Raw genomic sequence first — 18009 nt, forward strand, 5'->3', positions numbered from 1 at the left:
CTTTGGTTATTTTCATGCTTATAATAGATTCCTAGAGAAATGTATTACCAAATATACAAAAACTGAATCACGAAAAACTAAAGTTAGCTACAGATTAGTTCTGTTAACAGAAGCTTAATACTTGTATCTTGAAAATCTTACAACTGACTAGTTTTCCTAAAGTTTTTTAGAAGGTATCTATTTCTTTCAGTTATATTTCAGCTTTGAATTATACTCCATTTTGTTTATATGTTTTTAACACGTAGTCTAACAAAGAGATCTTCAGTCTTATTCAGGCTTTTCAAATGCCCATTTTGTATCTAATATCACTTATCACTCCATTAATGATGCAACTTTCTATTTTTTCTGTTAAAATTAGAAATAATTAGCCTGGTGTTTATGATTCAAAATTTAATGCCAGTGTCTGTATTTGCTTTGTTTTAAAGTTTGCCTGGAATAAAAGATTTATTCTGGTTTTAGCCTAGTTACCTAAAGAAATGAAGTATATAATCTTCCTCTCTGTCTGTCATTCTTTTCTTAATGACTTTTGAACCAGCTCATGAGTTGGAACAGGCTTCTCAGGGCAGTGGTTGAGTCCCCATCCCTGGAGGTATTTAAAAGACATGTAGATGTGGTGCTTAGGGACATGGTTTAGTGGTGGACTTGGCAGTGCTAGGTTAATGGTTGGACTGGATGATCTTAAAGGTCTCTTCCAACCTAAATGATTCTATGATTCTAATTTCAGCAGGCTTTGGCAGTGGCCCGTGGGTCTCAAAGGCACTAAGTTTACACCTCACGCAGCCCTTTGGTTTTAAGTCCTTAAACAGTTGCTTGGTTTTCCAAGAGGAGCCATTTGGTCTCTTCAGTTCAGCAGCCAGTCAGTTAGCTCCCTAACACCAGCAACATGTATTGTGTCTGGACAACACATGGGATAAAAATGGGATATGGGAGAATTTGGGACGTTATTGCGAGGTGACATACAGCAACATTCGAGGCATTCCCATATTGCTGAGCACAGAGCTGCAGGGATTACAGTACAGGGAAGGGAGGTAACCCCTAAAGAAAAAAAAGGAGCAGGCAGAAATGTTGAAATTTAGCTACAAGGTGCAAAGCTATAGGAAAGCAGTCTGGAATAAACGTGTTGCTTGTAGAGCTACTTCTTTATCTGTAAAGCTGGTCACCTGCATTCAAACACTGTTATCTGCAATGAGTGTTGTTTATGCTCTTTAATACAGAGAACTTTTTGGCATCTTGCTCAGAAAACAGGTTGTCTCTTTTATGTAATCTCTGGTGGGTGGGCGCAGGGATCTCAGCTGCCTTTCCCAGTGCCTGCATTCGTCCCCCTTTACAGTGATTCTCTAATGAAAGACATCTGTTGTGCAATGCCTGTCATCTACGCTTTGGTAAATGCACTTGAGAATGTATTTTGGTGTTCAAAATTATTTGGTATCCTTTGGTTGTATCTTCATCTCATCTGTGTTTCGGGCTAACTCTCTACAAGTGTGGGCAGAGTCAATACAAAACATTTCAAGGTCAGGTACCACACCGATTCTGTTAGGCATGTTATATCACTTACCTCATGCTCTTCATGATCTCAAAAGTTCCATTTTGCTTACTAAAAAAATACTGGCAGTACTATACACAATCGAGATGAGCCATTAGAAATATTACCCTTGTTGGTAGTTTTATTTGTGAAAAGAAAAATCTGAAAAACTGTGTGCTGAGAGGAATAGTTTAATTTAGTTATTTATTAGTGGATTAAATGACGTAGGAGATGATGAGGCTAAAAGCTCTTAAGCAGTGCTTTCTACATTCAGAGTAGCTCATGTGTGTTCACTGTTTTTATAGATTCAACAAATGAGGCAGAATGGTTAAGTGACCTGCATACAGACAGCTGCAATAACAGTTCAGGGGCCTGGGCATCACTATTGAATTCACTGGGCTTTGCAAACCCAATGATAAAATTGTCCTTACACTTGCTCTCTTTCCCATCACATAATGCTGCTTTTAGAATAAATCTGGAAAGTGTTGAAAACCTGGCATGATTAAGGAGATATTCAGAACTCTGTAGTGTTTGTAAAATGCTTTTTTGATTTGCAAATTGTTCTCAGGATCGCATTTGTGGAAGTGTATGGGTGGAAACCAAATGCATCTTTGACATTTCTCTTATGCATTGCTGTCAATCAAATGGCACATTAAATTATTTTCCTCCTTTTAAGAAAACTGATTTAAATCACTATTTGAAGCTTTCTTGGGGAATCAAAAAAATGAAAAAATATTCAGAGGTGTATCTGTGTTGAAAATAAATGCAATTCTGTGATTTCTATAATGAGTTTTTGTCTCTGATTAAAATATTTTTGAAGCTCACCACTCTTTTTAAAGCAACAAAGGCATATGACTGCTTGTTTTCCTTCCAAAGGATTTCCTGCTGCAGATTTTCACTGTATTTCGGATACTAATACGACCAGAGATGTTTCCAAAAGACTGGACAGTGATGCGTTTGGTTGCAAACAAGTAAGGCATTTTTAATGTTAATAAAAAATATGGGTAGTATGCAATGATCATGGTATAAATAAACAAAGTTATATGATGTATGTAATAAAAATTCAAAATATCTTTTATAATGCTGGCTGCAGTTTTTCATTTTTGAATTTAAGATTTAAAATCTCTGGACTTATTTTACACAATAAATTCATAATATAATCTGTACCTCTTTCTATTCTGAATTTCAGTAAGCCCACATAACTGGAAACTCAGAAACACTTTTAGAGAATGAAGATGCTAAGCATCAACAGCTTTGTTTTCCAAGTAGCAAATGACAAATCTCAACAGAACTTCATTTCAAATCTGTTTGTTGAAATGCTGAATTGGTAAAGATTTGTTTGCTCTCAAAAAGGAATTATCTGCTGTAATATCATTAATGATGTTTTTGCCTGTTTGTTAATTTAGTGCTCATCAGAAAAATCACAAATTAAAAACTGCAAATCAGGAAATGAGATACAGCACAGGCAATGGTAACGTAGGGCTCTAAGCATTGCCTAGTGATACTTTGAGATGTAACCTGCCTTTGAGCTATTCTTTCTTTGCTCAGGCCTTATTTTTAGAGAAACAGGTTCCCAGTGTTCCTGAGAAGTCATTACAACAGGTCTGAAACTATTGAATTTTATTTCACTTATATCACCAGCTATCCTTTTTTGTAGGCTTAGCTTTAGATCAGATAAGCCAGCTGACCAGTCAATTATACAAATGCAACTGTTAGCAGAGGAGGGGGGTTTTTTAGTCAGACCTAGGAATCCAGAATTTAGGATTGACTGAAATTTTCATGGTACGTATTGCAGTGCCTGGTGGAAATAGGTTTTTAGTCAGCATTGTGCCTGCTGGCTCCAAGGAGAATTTAAATTCATGGTGCTGTACAGACTAGTAGTAACAATATTATTGTTACAATTAAATTTGGCAAAACTTGCTTTCATATATATATATATATATATATATATTTGGGGTGTGTGTATGGATATGCAAGCATCATAGTATTTGTTCAAACTTTGTCATGACTTGAAAAAAAATAACATTTTTTGCTCATTTTTATTACCTTGCTTAGTGTTGCTGATCTTGCCAAGTTTTGAATTCCAGCCAAAAAAAAAAAAGTTAATAATCAAAGAATGGATATGATCATTTGTTTCTGTGTATGATATTACAGAAGATATGGCTGATACCAGCCTGCATCTGGTAATCACAATTAAGAAATAAATTGAGAAACACAGGAAAGAGGGGAAAAAACATAGGAACTTCTAGACTAAATATATAAGCTAAGAAATTGTTATATATTCCAGAAACAGCTGGCCTGGCAGATGGCTTTGCAACAGCTGACATGTACAAAACTAAGATTTAGGAACGACCTTGGCACGTGTTTCTCAGGCTGGTGGTGTTCAGATATGCTAAAGATGATGATACTAAGTTCTGCATAAGGAATATTTACTTGCACCAGCATTTTACTTAGCATCACACATCTCCTTTTATTAATCCATGTCGTGTTGTTTCTGACTATCTAGGAGGTGACTCTATGTCCAGTTCTGTCAAGCAAAGAAGATAGGCAGAAGTTGACAATAACTGCTGGTGGGAGTTGGCCATGAGAAGCCGATCAGATCGGGTAGCTGAACCCGATAACACACAATTGCATAAGCATTACTGCCAGCAAATGGGATGTAAACACATCTTTTCCAGTTCAGCATTCAGTAACTGCTTTGCTAGGCTTTTGTTCCTTTGTGGAGGAAATGCTGGTTTGCTATGAAACAGGGGATTGGCCAGGTGTACTTAAAAATGTGTTGTGAACTGAAGGCTCATCGTTCCGATGTTATATATTTATGGCTTAGTTTCTGTTCCTTTTTGAGGCAGCAGAAAGGAAAATCCACTTCTGTTCTCAACTGCAGAGCACTGGTTTTTCTGGAGCAGTTTCTGAACAGGAGGTCCTGCCTTTCACTGGTGTCCCCCACTGCCATTGCAATGGCTGCCTTCCTTCAGCTTCCCGGGGGTGTTCAAAAGCCCAGAGCCACAGAATAATAGCATTGCTAGAATTGTCCCAGCCCAAAATCTTTCAGTGCAAAGGGAAGAGCCTAGAAGCAGAATGAGAAATTAGGGCACTGCCTGCACCACGGACAGAAGCAGCTGTGAGCCATTCTCCCTGAGCTTCACTCGATGAGTCAGAGCGCTTCAAATGATCTGAGACTCTTCAGAATTGAAGGCAAAACTTCTTGAACTCCTTGCTCCTCCAGCCATGTCTAAAAGGAAAAACTAGAAGGTCTAGCCCATGTTTTTAAGAGCATAATCAAGTAATCCATTAACATTCTGGATCTTTTCTAACTCCTGCTTCCCAGGAATAAAATGACTGTCGTGTTTCCTGTGTCAGATGGCTGCCTTCTCGGCTGTCTGGGCTTCAGCCTGAGAAACGGTAGCTAATCTGAAGGCAGTGTGTGTCTTGGGAGCTTCACCCATCACTGCAGTCACATCACCAGCAGCGTCTTTTCTCTCCCCTGTCCCTAGAGTGATATAAAAATTCAACCTGTCTGGTATTTACAGGAAGAGATATTTAGCCTGTCTGAGCCTAGGGAAGAAATGAGTCCTAGCAAGGATATAATCAGGTAATAAGCTTTTCCTGGGGGGGGGGGCGGGGGGGGAATACTCATTTTTTCCTCTTATTTTTATATGCAGAACTTCAATTACCTGGAAGATTTTTAGGTCTTAAAATGCCATAATGCTTTCAATATATTATATTTGTATATAAAAAATATTTCCCTCCCTGGCTTCTAGATTTTTTTTTCTTTCTTGTTGCAGTGTTTTCAGTAATTATGTAGCATCTGATACTTGGATGCTGTCTGGTATAAAAAAAAAACCAAAAAAAAAAACCAAACAAACCCTGAAGATACTGTGAGCTCAAGAAGACAAATCTGTAACTATCCAGAAATTAAGATACTTCCTGATGATGCATGCATGATCTGTAATTCTGAATGTGCGGATGCCCAACATGAAAAAGTATTAATGGCTAGTATTATAAAACTACCAAGTGACTTCCAAAATTTGAGAAATAAAGTGACATTTTAAAAGGCAGACTTAGCACTAAAGCAGAGAAATAGATCTTTTTTGAATTGTGTTCTGTGCTGGAAGGAGAAGAACATGCAAAAAAATCCTTAATGTTTATTAGCTTCTAGCAGTTGAGCAATGAGACAGAAATTAGCTCTGTTTAAAACTGCATAAGCATGTGATATCTGTAGGGAGCTAATCAGCATACATTCAGCAAAGCAAAATAATTACTTATGGTTATCCAATATTTCTAACATGGATATTACTACTGAGTGGCAAAATATGTTTTTATATATACTATGGAGAATATAGTTTTAATTTCTTTCATTATAGGGATAGACTTTCTACATCAACTAAGTAGTAAGCTAGCTTACTGGCCTTCTAAGCAAAGCTTCTATTTGTAACTGCAAATGAACACCACATAATATAGGAAGATGTCTCAATCAGTTGCCTAGCGCCAGAGAGGAATCCAAAATCCTATAATAAAACAGGCCAGACTAAAATTGAAACTTCTTGATATCTTCATAATGTCTCTCTCAACTGAAAATCGCTGTGTAATGGTCACTTGCTTACCTTACCCTAAAGTTAGGAAAAGGATCACTTATCTAATGCTTTAATTGACTGGCATCTTTTGAGAGCATTTAACAGAGTCAGCTGAACTCCAGATATGTTGTGTTTCATTAACAATTGAGGAGGTTTTTGGAGAGCAAAGTGAGTTTCCATTACTTGCTGAGCTAAGATTTGATATTTATAACATATTATGCATATGTATTACGGAACAATGAACTAATTTTCCACTGCTCTTGGTATGCAAGAACCTTTAATCTTAAAGATCTCTGTATGGTTTACTATGTATATCCTTTCAGCATTTTGTTGAATGGTAGAGATGCTAGATCATCCAATTCTCAATTTGAATTTTATAAGCATACAAAATGGATGTGTGAATATTCTTATTTATAGTAAAATAATTGATCTGTAAAGTAAGATCTACTATAGTGTTGCTTATACTAAAATTCCAAGTGTATCTACTGATAGCTGGGCATAGGGACTTTAAACAGAGAATCCTTTTGGTTATCTAATTCAGTAATAACTGAAAGACATTATTATTATGTGTTAAAAAGTAACTCAAACGGAATACACAGTAAAGGAAGACATCAAATTAGCATTAGTTTCATCATTATGGCTGCTTTGAAGAATCCTGTTAACTCCCATGGTGTGGGAGTCTGAGACTCCTACAATGAACAAAAATTCTTGCTTTTATGTAATACAGAGTGTTGCTAACAACGTTCTTGCTTTTATGTAATACAGAGTGTTGCTAACAACTGAACCTGGCATTCAGTCTGTCACAAGCAGCGTATATATACGTAGGTATGCATGTATCAATAAGTTTATATACATAGGTATGCATATATGAATAAGTTTATATACATATAACAATGGATATACACACATATATGTGACTCTAGGTTCATTTCATTTATTTATGAAATATGAAAAACTTGTTGTTCAAACACCTCTGTGCTTGTAAAGATTTCACTCTGAAATAGCAAGGGATGAAATGAGAAGCTGGTGTTATATATTTGTCCCATATCAGAATGGAAGAGAGAGCTTTCATTTTCTACTGTTGGCTGCCCAGGCAAAAGACAGGTTGCCAGAGCACGGTCCAGGCAGCAAATGAGTAGTTGAACTTCTGGGGGCTACTTTGGAGTTTTCAAACAGGTTATTGCGGAGAAAACTTGATGGAAAAGCCACTCTGTCAAAAACGGCCTGACCGGACCCTGGGTTAGCATTCTGTATATGAGCCCAGAATAATTTATTAGCTAAAAGCAGAGGTTTTTCTCCTGTAAAACAGTCAGTCGCTGTGAACAAATTTGTGGCAGGTGGTAAAAGGAAGAAAAGCAAGTCTTGTCACAAACTCAATGTTTTCTAGTTTGATATTCAAATGGATTTTAAATAAATGTTGTTGTTGTTTTGAAATCATTGGCTGGGAAGCAACTTGGAATGTGAGTATTGTATCAGATCAGGCAGCTGTCCATCTGTCCTCTGGCTGCTGTCTCTGTGCATTTTTACTTTTTTTTTATAGAACCTATATTATTGGTAGGAAAAGAGGAAAGATGAACCCCCAACCTCAGCAATGTTTTCTGTCCTACCTGATTTTAGTTTGTTGTGGATTCAGAATAACAGATTGTGGGTCAAAAATGATGGCTTCATCTTTCTATGTTCAGTCTGATGTTTTGAGGGTTTTTTTTATCTACAAACATATATACTCTCATTCTACAGATCCACATTTTATCAACCAATCCATATCATATCTTTGACTTACCAAATAAATCAAACCTGAGCTATGTTGGCTATAGCAAGAAATACCTGCATTGCAGTTATTCTGTTATCTCAGGAAAATTCTGGAAAAAAATATTCTAAAAATTGCATTTGAGATTTCTACTCCAATCACCTTCTCTATAAGAATTTAAGCAGATCTTTTTCTTCAGTTTCACCTGCCATGGAAGGAATGTGGCAAGAAAGGAATTGTCTCAGACATAAATAGAACTATGTAATGTAAGCTTGGCAATATGTTTGCACTTCTTGAGATCTTGTGGAATTTTCTCTTGCATACAGTTTTTCAGAGATTTATTTACTTTGGACTTAGGTTGAAATTCTACATAGCAATAGTTCTGTTGAACTGACCTCTTCTATCAGAACATCTTCCTGAAATATGCAAACTATTTCCATTTTGTGAAACGTGCTATAAATGAAATCATGCACAATAACAACGACAGGACTCTTATCCGTGCCTTGATTATTAGCTTTGCTTATCTTAGTTTGTTAACGTTTCACTTTTGTCTTCCATGCTGCAACAAGGAGTGCTGTACACACACTGTAATTCCCCGTTAGAGAAAAAGTGGGGTAAACTGTACAGATGATGCTAAACATGGAGCACTACTTTGCTAGAAAAACTACAGTGTAATTGTTGAGAAAATAATATGTATGACAATTATATTTGAGCAATGGAACTAGAACAAATGAAACTTGAGAATCAAGCAGTGTTCTAAAAACAATCTTGGTCTTGGCTGTTACAAGTGTTCAGACACATCAAACCAGAAGGTAAAGTTTGGCAGGGACAGGCATTTTGAAAGTAGAGAAATGGAAGCAAACACTTGAACTAGTAATAAGCTAAATGATACATAGCCATTTTGCATTTATAAAATTGAAATGTGAAAAAAAATAATTTGTCTCCTAGGTGGGTTCGTTAATGTGTAATTCTTCAGTATTGTGAAGATGAAAAATATTATACCCTTAAAATATATATATTGCTGTTGTTATATTTAATAAAATGTATTTTGTCTTGAATGCATTGCAAAAATAGTAGAAAATGAAGTCCAAAGCATGGAAAGGGAAACAAATTTTAGCATTGTAACAGCATACAGGTCAAGAACCATGTTCAAAGAAGTACTAGATATATTAACAGTAGGTAGATGGCAATTAAATGAAATGTGTAGATGTAACCTTTTTCTCAAAAGGTCTTTAAACAGTTGACTGTTGTAAAATACATGAGTGTAACAGTGAAAAGATCATTCTATGTTTATCTTTTTTCCTCCCCCATAAGCACCCACTACTGACTACTTTCAGAAATAATTTAATGGTTTTTAAGGATTTTTGGCTTGACTAAATATGTTGATAGACACAAGTGCTACAGAGGTTAGCTTAAGGGTTGAATCATTGAAATGAATTATATTTAAATAATCTTTAAGGATGTTCTGTTTCTGTGGATTACCGAACTTGGTTGCTACAATGTGCAAGGCTGTTATTGACTCCTGGTGACAACCACTGTGTAAGGATTTTGGTCATATATATTTATCTAAGATAGGTTAATGTAATTCAGGCAGGGCAATGTATGACCGTTTGCAACATATGAAATAAGGATCTTTAGATGCAGATCTTTCTCGCAGAGGTCATGCAGTTTTGCTTTTATCTGTTGTCATTACAAAGACTCTTTGTCTATAGGGCTGTAATATTATATATTGGTAATTACTAGGTATTTTATATTTATAATCTATACGCGCATATTTTCAGTACCAAGAAAGCTGAAAGCAAATTGCCCAACTGTAGGCATTAGTGCTAGTAGGACAAAATGTGTGTTAGATCTGGTATCGGCATTATTTGCGGAACAAAATTTATGGTTTGTCTTTTTGATCAATTATATTCTTCTATGCAGAACATCTGTTTTCAGCACACATTCTTACATCATACCTATTTTTATTATTTTTTTCTTAACGTGCATATTTTATTTTCTGTCAATAGGTGCTGTTAGTAGTCAGATATTTGTATATGTTTAAAATGTAATATTGAATGCCACCATACATGCTACATCTATTTCTTCATTAGAAAATTGTCTGGCTCTGAGTATTAAATATGAATTTCCACTTAATGAAAACTACTGTCTTTTTCATTCTTTTCTTCCCAGTGTGATCATTACTACAGTCTTGTACCTTTCGGATGCCCTTCGTAAAAACTTCTTAAATGAAAACTTTGATTACAAGGTAGAGTAAATGTGTCTAGCATAAGATAGATGCAATAGCTGCTACATCATCCTGTGGCTTGGTTGTTTGTTATTAAACTTAGCTCCAGCATCTAAACAGCTAAAACATATACTAAATCAGCAATTTCAAGTGCTCAGAGATTTTTTTCTTAAATAGAGGACTATCTCAAAAATCAGGAATGCTGTGGGTATTTTAATTTCTTCTTATTTTTCATTTTGTTATTTCATCATCTATGTTAGACTATTCAGGATTTTTGCATAGCAATTTTTGTGATTATAGAAACTAATTTTATCATTTGTCATTTTGAAGTTATTGCAGAAAGGAAAATTATTCCATTTTTGAATTGATGCAAATTTATCAAAAATGGGTTTGCATTTCTGTAATTTCTCTCAAGACCAATTAATATGCTGCATAATTAAAATTAGAAAATTATGACACTGCATGGTGAATGTAGTTAAAGATGTTAATGAGCACCTCATACAGTGAGATATGGCACCTATGATAAACTGTGAATTACGGAATGATGCTTTCAGAATCCACGTGAGAACACCTAGGAATGCATCTGAAAAGGCCCATTCCCATGGAAACCTGAACGAATATTCTGCCCAACCCAGAGACATTAGTCTAATTGCTTCATCATTAAAAGTGCAGGATTTCCTTTCTAGAGAAGACAGCGAGCTCCTGTTGACTTCCAGCAGAGTTGTGGGTGCTTCTCTGAAAATCCAGGCTCCTGTTGGAGAGATTGGTGGGAATGCAGATTTATCTACTTCACATAACTGGACATGAGGAAGCCTATCCTTAATGAAGTTCCACAAGTTCAGAGGCTAAAGCTGATAAAAGAATTGCCTGTAGACAAGGCATCTATGTTCCTTAAACTTGCTTAGCAATGTTGTTACTCTTCTGCAGAACTGCAGTGTCTGGAATAGGGCTCCCCCTACACTTCTTTCTTCTTCCTGCCATGGAACATCAATAATTGGATTATAATAATTAATATTTTAATGTATTTTAGCTTTATCTTTAAATTTATCTTTACATCTTCTAAGTAGAAGATTCAACATCTGATTCATAAAGCATGTGCACAAAACATCTGTATATTTGCAATATGTTAACAAAACCTGGCTTCGGTTTTGTCCAGTGAAGCCTGCAGCAAGTGAGACTTGCAAATAATATTATAAAGTAGGATGGGCCAGAGAATGACAATTCTGTTATGTGATAGCTTTTGAGATGTCAGATTTTTTTTTGTTTTTGGACTTAAAGGCATAACTTTTTCTAGTCTTCTATTTAAATATACCAAAAAATGTTTCCAAATTTAGAAGGTAAGGTTTTCTGGTTTGGAGGGATAAAAAAAAAAAAAATTATCTGCAACTCTGAAACCTTTACATTTAAGAAATGTAGAATATGTAAAACAGATGTATTTCTGCTGAACATTTTGAGGTTGCTGAAAAGTATACTTGGATGCAAAGAAATTTAGTCAAAAACAGTTTAATTTATTAGTTGAGACTGAAACAAGTGACGTGATTTGAAAATTTGCATCTTGAGTGGTCATAAAGTGGTGGTACTGAGAAAATGAAATAACCAAGTGCCATATGCTTATTGTAGATATGGGATTCCTACTTTTTTCTTGCTGTCATTTTTATAAACCAGTTATGTCTGCAACTGGAGATGTTCACACCTTCCAAGAAGAAAAAGGTTTTAGAAAAGTAAGTACTGCTGTCAGCTTCTAGAAAACTGTAATAGATCAAACGCTTTTTAAGATGCGAGGCAAGGGAGGTTGCAAAAAGGCCTCCCAAAAAGGTAACTGTAACAGTATTTCCACTGACTAGAATGAGAGTTGGCTCTGGCCCTTTGTATAGGCCTTCAGAGCTGATAGCAGCCTTCGCAGAAGTGCCCAAATTGGTTCAGATATTGGGAGAAAAATAGCCATGTTGTAGCAGTGCCAACACTAACTTCTAGTTCATGCATAAATTGTTTCGCACTTGTTCAGGTGTTTCTGCCAGGCACTGCACTGTTGTCTGTATGAATTAATTGTATTTCTCTAAGCTAGAGCAAAACTATTTGTTTTCAGAGAGAACTACAGCATATTACTGCAAAAAATAGCTTTTGCTTCACAGCTGTGTTACTGATGTATAGCATTTATAAAGAATCAGTATCAGTATACTTTTGACAATATTGCAAATAAACCTGGGTTTAGGAATCTTTTAGCTGGGTACAATGAAAAGAGAAAAAACTTGGAAGAAATCATCACTTTTAAAGTAGTTTTTTATGGACTACAGATGAGACATTTCATTTAACTATGTCACAAAATGGCATATGAACTTGATTTTCTTAAATGACCTTTCACTGTTTTGCTTTATATTTTAATACATTGCAGATATGGTGACATGCGGGTAACAATGGGATGTGAAATCTTCAGCATGTGGCAAAATTTAGGTAGGTAATTAAACACATCATCACTAGCTTGTAAAATGAAAAACAATTATTATTTCTTCACCTATTAAATACACTTGCCAGTGATAGAGGAGTTGTTGATAATTAAGTTCACATGAAGTCTTGATTCAAGTTTAGGAGAACCCTAGTCATATGTAGTTCCCTTCTTAATAGCTAAATTCAACTTTCTAAGCCTTGATACTGTATCTGACCTATCCCTGTTCCTTCAAAGAGAACTGAAAGAATACCATCAGAGAAAATTAGAAAAGAAAGTACTGCTCTTTTTGAGCAGAATTATTATGCCTGGAAATATACTTATGTTCACAATTTTAGTTCTGTTGCCAAACAGTTTAAGGAACAGACATACATCTTAATTCTGAAGCTCTCTTGAGATGCTGGATTTGCATCAAATCTTCCCCTAAATCCTAGTTGCACTAAAATATAAAGGCATAAACAAATCAGTGACTGATGTATAAATGACACATTGGACAACACAAGAAGAATATATGTGTGGATATAAACTTAGGAACATTTTGGTATTTATAAGCAATAACTGTGCAAACTGTTTGAAAGTATGAGCCTCACAGAAATGCAATTAAACTGATGCTTGGGAAAAAAAATCAAAACTGAGTAGAAGATTTGGACACTACATTTGTCATCTTAATATTTCAATTATTCAATAGTTCAGTTCATTAAAGGGCTCATTAAAGATATGAAGATCATCGGTGGTTACTGAGATACTGTCATCTCAATTCTATACATCTCTTGCCCAGCCAGATATGTAATTGCAAAAAACTGGTCTTTCTGATCAGCCTGTACTAGAAAGAGACATGTTAAAAATAAGAAACATTTGCTTATTAATATCTTGTTAACATTTGTTGTGTAGCATATTTTACTTATTTACAGTATTTAGTATTGCTTACTCACTCTAAGGCATCCCTCTAAATTATTTGGATACATGATGGGTATTTCTAAACTGGTATATCAAGGATCCACTCCTGGGTCCCATCTCCTTCCTGCATGCTAGGATAAGAGCTTAGTGTGTATCATCTCCCCCTTCACATTGTTTTCTGCTGAATGGAAACCCAGTATGCAGGCAAGGAGAGAATCATGATACCTTTCAATAGGGGCGAGTTCTGTCGGGTACAATATGGAGTTCATCTGGTCATGTGTCCAATTAAATACTGTAGTCAGAATATTTCATATAATTGGTGTTACGCTAGTCAGCATTTTACAGTTCTCTTAGCAGTAAGAGTCATCATAAGCCTCCATCCTTGTACAGTCACCTTGCTTTCATATGGATATGCATCCCAGGATGTTTCCAGCAGAGGGAATTCTGGATTTCCTAAACACAAACACCAAACAGAGCAGCAGGCAGGGGTTACTGTCCACGGGAATACCCAGAGGTGGGCTGGGATGGAAATGAATTCCCAGCTGGAAAGTCAGTGCATCGTGATTCATAATCCTCCTATTCTGAAAATATCGGAAGTCTTACGCCTGGAGAACTGGAACTAAATGGTCAATCCTTACTGTATGCCATTTCTAGCTTTCCTGACAAGAACTTAGTTTTGTAGTTTCTGCTAAGTAGAATATGGAGAGTTAATGGAAATTGTTTTAGTACTGATTTTAAAGTGAGTTGTTTTGAGAACAGCTGAGTCACATCTTCCCGTTCCTGCAGTCAAAACATGTACTTCCATTTCTGTACTCACAAAACTAAAGATAGGTGAAAATCAAAGTACTTACCTCTTTTTGATGAATGTGTAATATCAGACTGTTAACCATTTTGTAAACGCAAGAATGTAGAGCTTGGAAACCAAACCATTCCCGTGAAAAATAAATGAAATGCTCAGAGAGGGCTTTGTCTCTCTTCGTTCTCCTTCTTTAAGACTAACTTGCGATAGAGATTGCCCACTGTCACTTCTGAACTCAGTATTGCATAATAAAATCTGATAAACTGTTGGCCTTATATTCTTCTATTGTCTACAGCTTTACTCTGTACTTTTTGGGCTTAAGAAATAGCCCCTGCTGTGATGGACATGAGATAAAAAAACTGTAGGCATTTAGAGTGCTATTTTTTAATTTTTGAGATACTTGGATTGCTTGGCAGCTTACAGGACACCCAATTCACATTCAAGTTCATGTTCATCTTCATTTTAGGGGAACACAAGCTTCACTTTATTCCAGCATTGATTGGCCCCTTCCTGGAAGTGACCTTGATCCCTCAGCCAGACCTGAGGAATGTCATGATTCCCATTTTCCATGACATGATGGACTGGGAGCAAAGGCGAAGTGGCAACTTTAAACAGGTACTGTATGTGAAGCTGTTCATAAAACAGGACTGAAATTCAAGCACTTCAGACAGTGCTGGTCCCAACCATTAGTGGTTCAGGGTGGAGAAGGTAGCCACAGCATTATACCTGTTGGAGATGGATTACCAGGGTTTTTCCTTTTTACTCTCTGCAGGGGTAGTAAGATTCTGCAATTAATGGTATCATGTTAGTAATGTAAGATGAGGGATAAAATCCATGGCCTGCTGAAGTGAAGAACAAAACTTGAGTTGTCTTCAACAAGGCGGATTTTGTTGTGGTGATTTTTCATCTCTGCTTTACAGCAGTACAGTCTACTGGTTAGATAGGATTCAACTAGTTTCCTTCCCAGTTAGTAAGAAAAAAGATCAGATGGTCCTTCTGAGGAATGTTCTTCTGTAAGGATCCAAGTATTCTTGCTGCTCAAACACCACCTTAACAGGCTAGGAAGGAACGACCAAGTGTGCCATCTGCTCCCGCAGCTCCCACTCAGTTCTTTCAGACTGCCTCAAACCATTTCTCAGTGCCCTCCTTCCTGCTGCTTCAAATGAAGGAAAGCAGAAGTATTTGAATTACTCCCAGGCAATCATAATGCTTAGGGTGGGAGCTGTATCTGAAACACAAAACAAACTATTAAGAACGGAGGAGTGCATGTGATGTAAGTAGGTAGCTTTTCACTATCAATATATAAGCTTATTGTTAAAAATCACCATAGAAATGTTAATGAGGAGTGAGAAGGAAAAAAATCCGCTTGTTCTGCTTCTCTGTGTTCTCAGCTTGGGTTTAAATGTAAATTGTAGTAGATTTATTCTCTAATAAAATATCTTGACAACAGCTTGGTTTCTCCCCCAGACTTGTGGTTGCTAATATATTACTGCTGAAAAGGAGGTCTGAAATATTAACACATAGTGTAGCCTCACCTCTATATTTTTTTTATAATCAATACACTTAGAAATATGCATTAAGTTTCTTTGATAGCTAATACGTAAATCCAACAAATTGGATTTCTAACCAAGTACACTGACAGGTAAGGAAGGTTGGGAAAGTAAATCTGAGCGCCCAAGTGTTCTGAACTATACAGATATTTATGAAAATTAATTTATAAAGAGTGGGGTGCAGGTCAGAAAAGATGATATTTTTATTGATGTCTAAGAAAATGGCTTGTGATTACAGCCCTGCAGTGAGAATTCAGGCAATTTATTTGGGCTGTGTGCTTTTTGTCTGACTCCATAAATAGATAGCTGCCTTAGCAGCAGCAAATGCTACTCAGCCTGTAGTTTTAAAGTCACGTTGCTCAATTTAAATTAGCTCCCTCCCTCAAAAAAAAAAAAAAAACCCACACCAAAAAAAAGAAAACCCCACAAACCCTGGGAATGATAACAGCTTCAAAGAGATGAAGTGACTTATCAGATTTACATGATTGACCAGTAATTCTAAGATATGCATTTAGCAAAGTCCCTTACATAAAAACAAATCTTCCCTCAATTTTCTCTAATCTCATTAAAGGAAAAAGAAGCTGTTTACACCACACTTATATGTTGCAGGTGGAAGCAAAACTGATTGACAAACTGGACAGCCTAATGTCGGAAGGTAAAGGTGATGAAACATACCGAGAGCTCTTCAACAGTATGTGAGTAATATGTTTATCTTACACTAATTCCTTGAGTTCAGTTGGTTGTATCAGATGCTAATGTCATTGTAGAGAAGTAACGCTTAAAACAGTTGGGAATTTCTTTTTTTTTTTTTTTTTTTTCTCCTCCTCCTGAAAATCTGAGGAATAAAACATTTTATGGTGTTGTATGGCATCTGTAAAGTCTGGCTGTACTCCTTGCATACAGCTATAATTGGGAAAGGCTAAATCTGTTATATCACAGAACATTCTCTTTCTCTACCTGCTAGTTTTAAAATCAGAAAAGCAAGAAATGCTTTATAATTGTATAGGGTGCAGGTAGAGCTCAAATGGAGCATTTTGAAAACAAGGCATGAGAATTCAACAAAAAGCTGTTTAACAAGTGATTTTCTGTTGCCAGAAACTTGTACTCATCTGTGTAATGTCACTTGTTGATTTCTTGATGTATATGATTTTATTTATTCTGCTAATCTTATTTCTTATTATTTTCTTTTATAAATTACTTGTTAAGCTTTTAGTATATTTTAATAAATGACATATCACTGAAATCTAATAGGAAAAGCTAATAATAATGCTGAAGTCCCTAAGGTTACCCATAAGTTTTCCCATTGACTGAAATAAATGATTGTCACAGAGCACAGGTACAAAATAACTAGCTGAACTCTCTCTCTGTTGTTCCTCAGAACTCAATTCCACCTAAGTGGAAGGTTTCACTTATTTCTGGTGTGTTTAGTAGATGTATTGTTCCTCCTCAGGATTCCAAGCTGTGTGTTCTTCAGTACTTTGATCTTTGTCTGTTTATATGGCTTCTTAACCATTTCTTCTTCTTTAAGTATTAGTTCTGGCTCTGTTGTCTTTGCTTAAATAACAACATTCAGATCTTGGTGTCTGTGAATAGCAAACATGTAATAATCTGTAATTGTACTGAGTTGAACAAAATAAGAGTTCCTAAACATGTATGATTCTATGATTTACAGAAGCAAAAGTGGGTAGAGAGATTAGGCAGAATATTACGGAAATGGATGAATAATGGTAAACAACAGTATAGCATGCTAAAGCAGAACTTTCTTGTAATTAGTCATGACATTTTTCATAATCTGAGTAAAGATAATAAAAGGTAAGATGGTTTCAATATTTTAGTAACACAGTATTCTAATTTCAAAATGAAGTCATTAAGGGAAAAGCTCTAATTATAAAATGAAGCCTAAATGCATTCTCATGTGCAAAATACATCAGGATGTCTGTCACTGAAATAACTTAAAGCTCTATAAGAAAGCATATTGGTATGAAATGCAGTTCTTAATTTTTTTTTTTTACTGTTTTGAGTTAGATTTAAACTGGGGGATGTTAAGATACAATGAAAAATGGTGAGAGCCTTTTATAAATCTAAATGCTGAAGACGTAGTCATAGTAATTTAAATTGCAAAATGTCTCACAGCATCAGTGTACTTGTTGTTTCTGTTCTGGTATAACAGAAGTTAAAACTAAACTCTTTGGGAAATTTCAGAGTAACTGCTCAAGTTCACTTCCAGCTTAAGAAAAAATAGTATTTATC

The 18009-nt window shown here is 35.7% G+C and overlaps 1 protein-coding gene across 4 annotated transcripts in view; it reads left to right on the forward strand.

Moving 5' to 3' along the window:
- Window positions 1-18009, forward strand: part of DOCK4 (dedicator of cytokinesis 4) — a 254113-nt gene that overhangs the window by 192067 nt on the left and 44037 nt on the right. For all 4 annotated transcript variants that reach the window (XM_087765670.1, XM_087765672.1, XM_087765671.1 and 1 more), the window contains exons 27-32: window positions 2399-2493; window positions 10016-10091; window positions 11691-11791; window positions 12463-12521; window positions 14676-14824; window positions 16369-16454. In XM_087765670.1, coding sequence (XP_087621796.1) covers window positions 2399-2493; window positions 10016-10091; window positions 11691-11791; window positions 12463-12521; window positions 14676-14824; window positions 16369-16454 — 566 coding nt within the window. The remainder of the gene's footprint in view (window positions 1-2398; window positions 2494-10015; window positions 10092-11690; window positions 11792-12462; window positions 12522-14675; window positions 14825-16368; window positions 16455-18009) is intronic.

This window comes from Nipponia nippon, unplaced genomic scaffold (assembly GCF_047370975.1).
Source record: "Nipponia nippon isolate SJK-2023a ecotype South Korea unplaced genomic scaffold, ASM4737097v1 scaffold_3, whole genome shotgun sequence".
Classification (NCBI taxonomy): Eukaryota; Metazoa; Chordata; class Aves; order Pelecaniformes; family Threskiornithidae; genus Nipponia; species Nipponia nippon.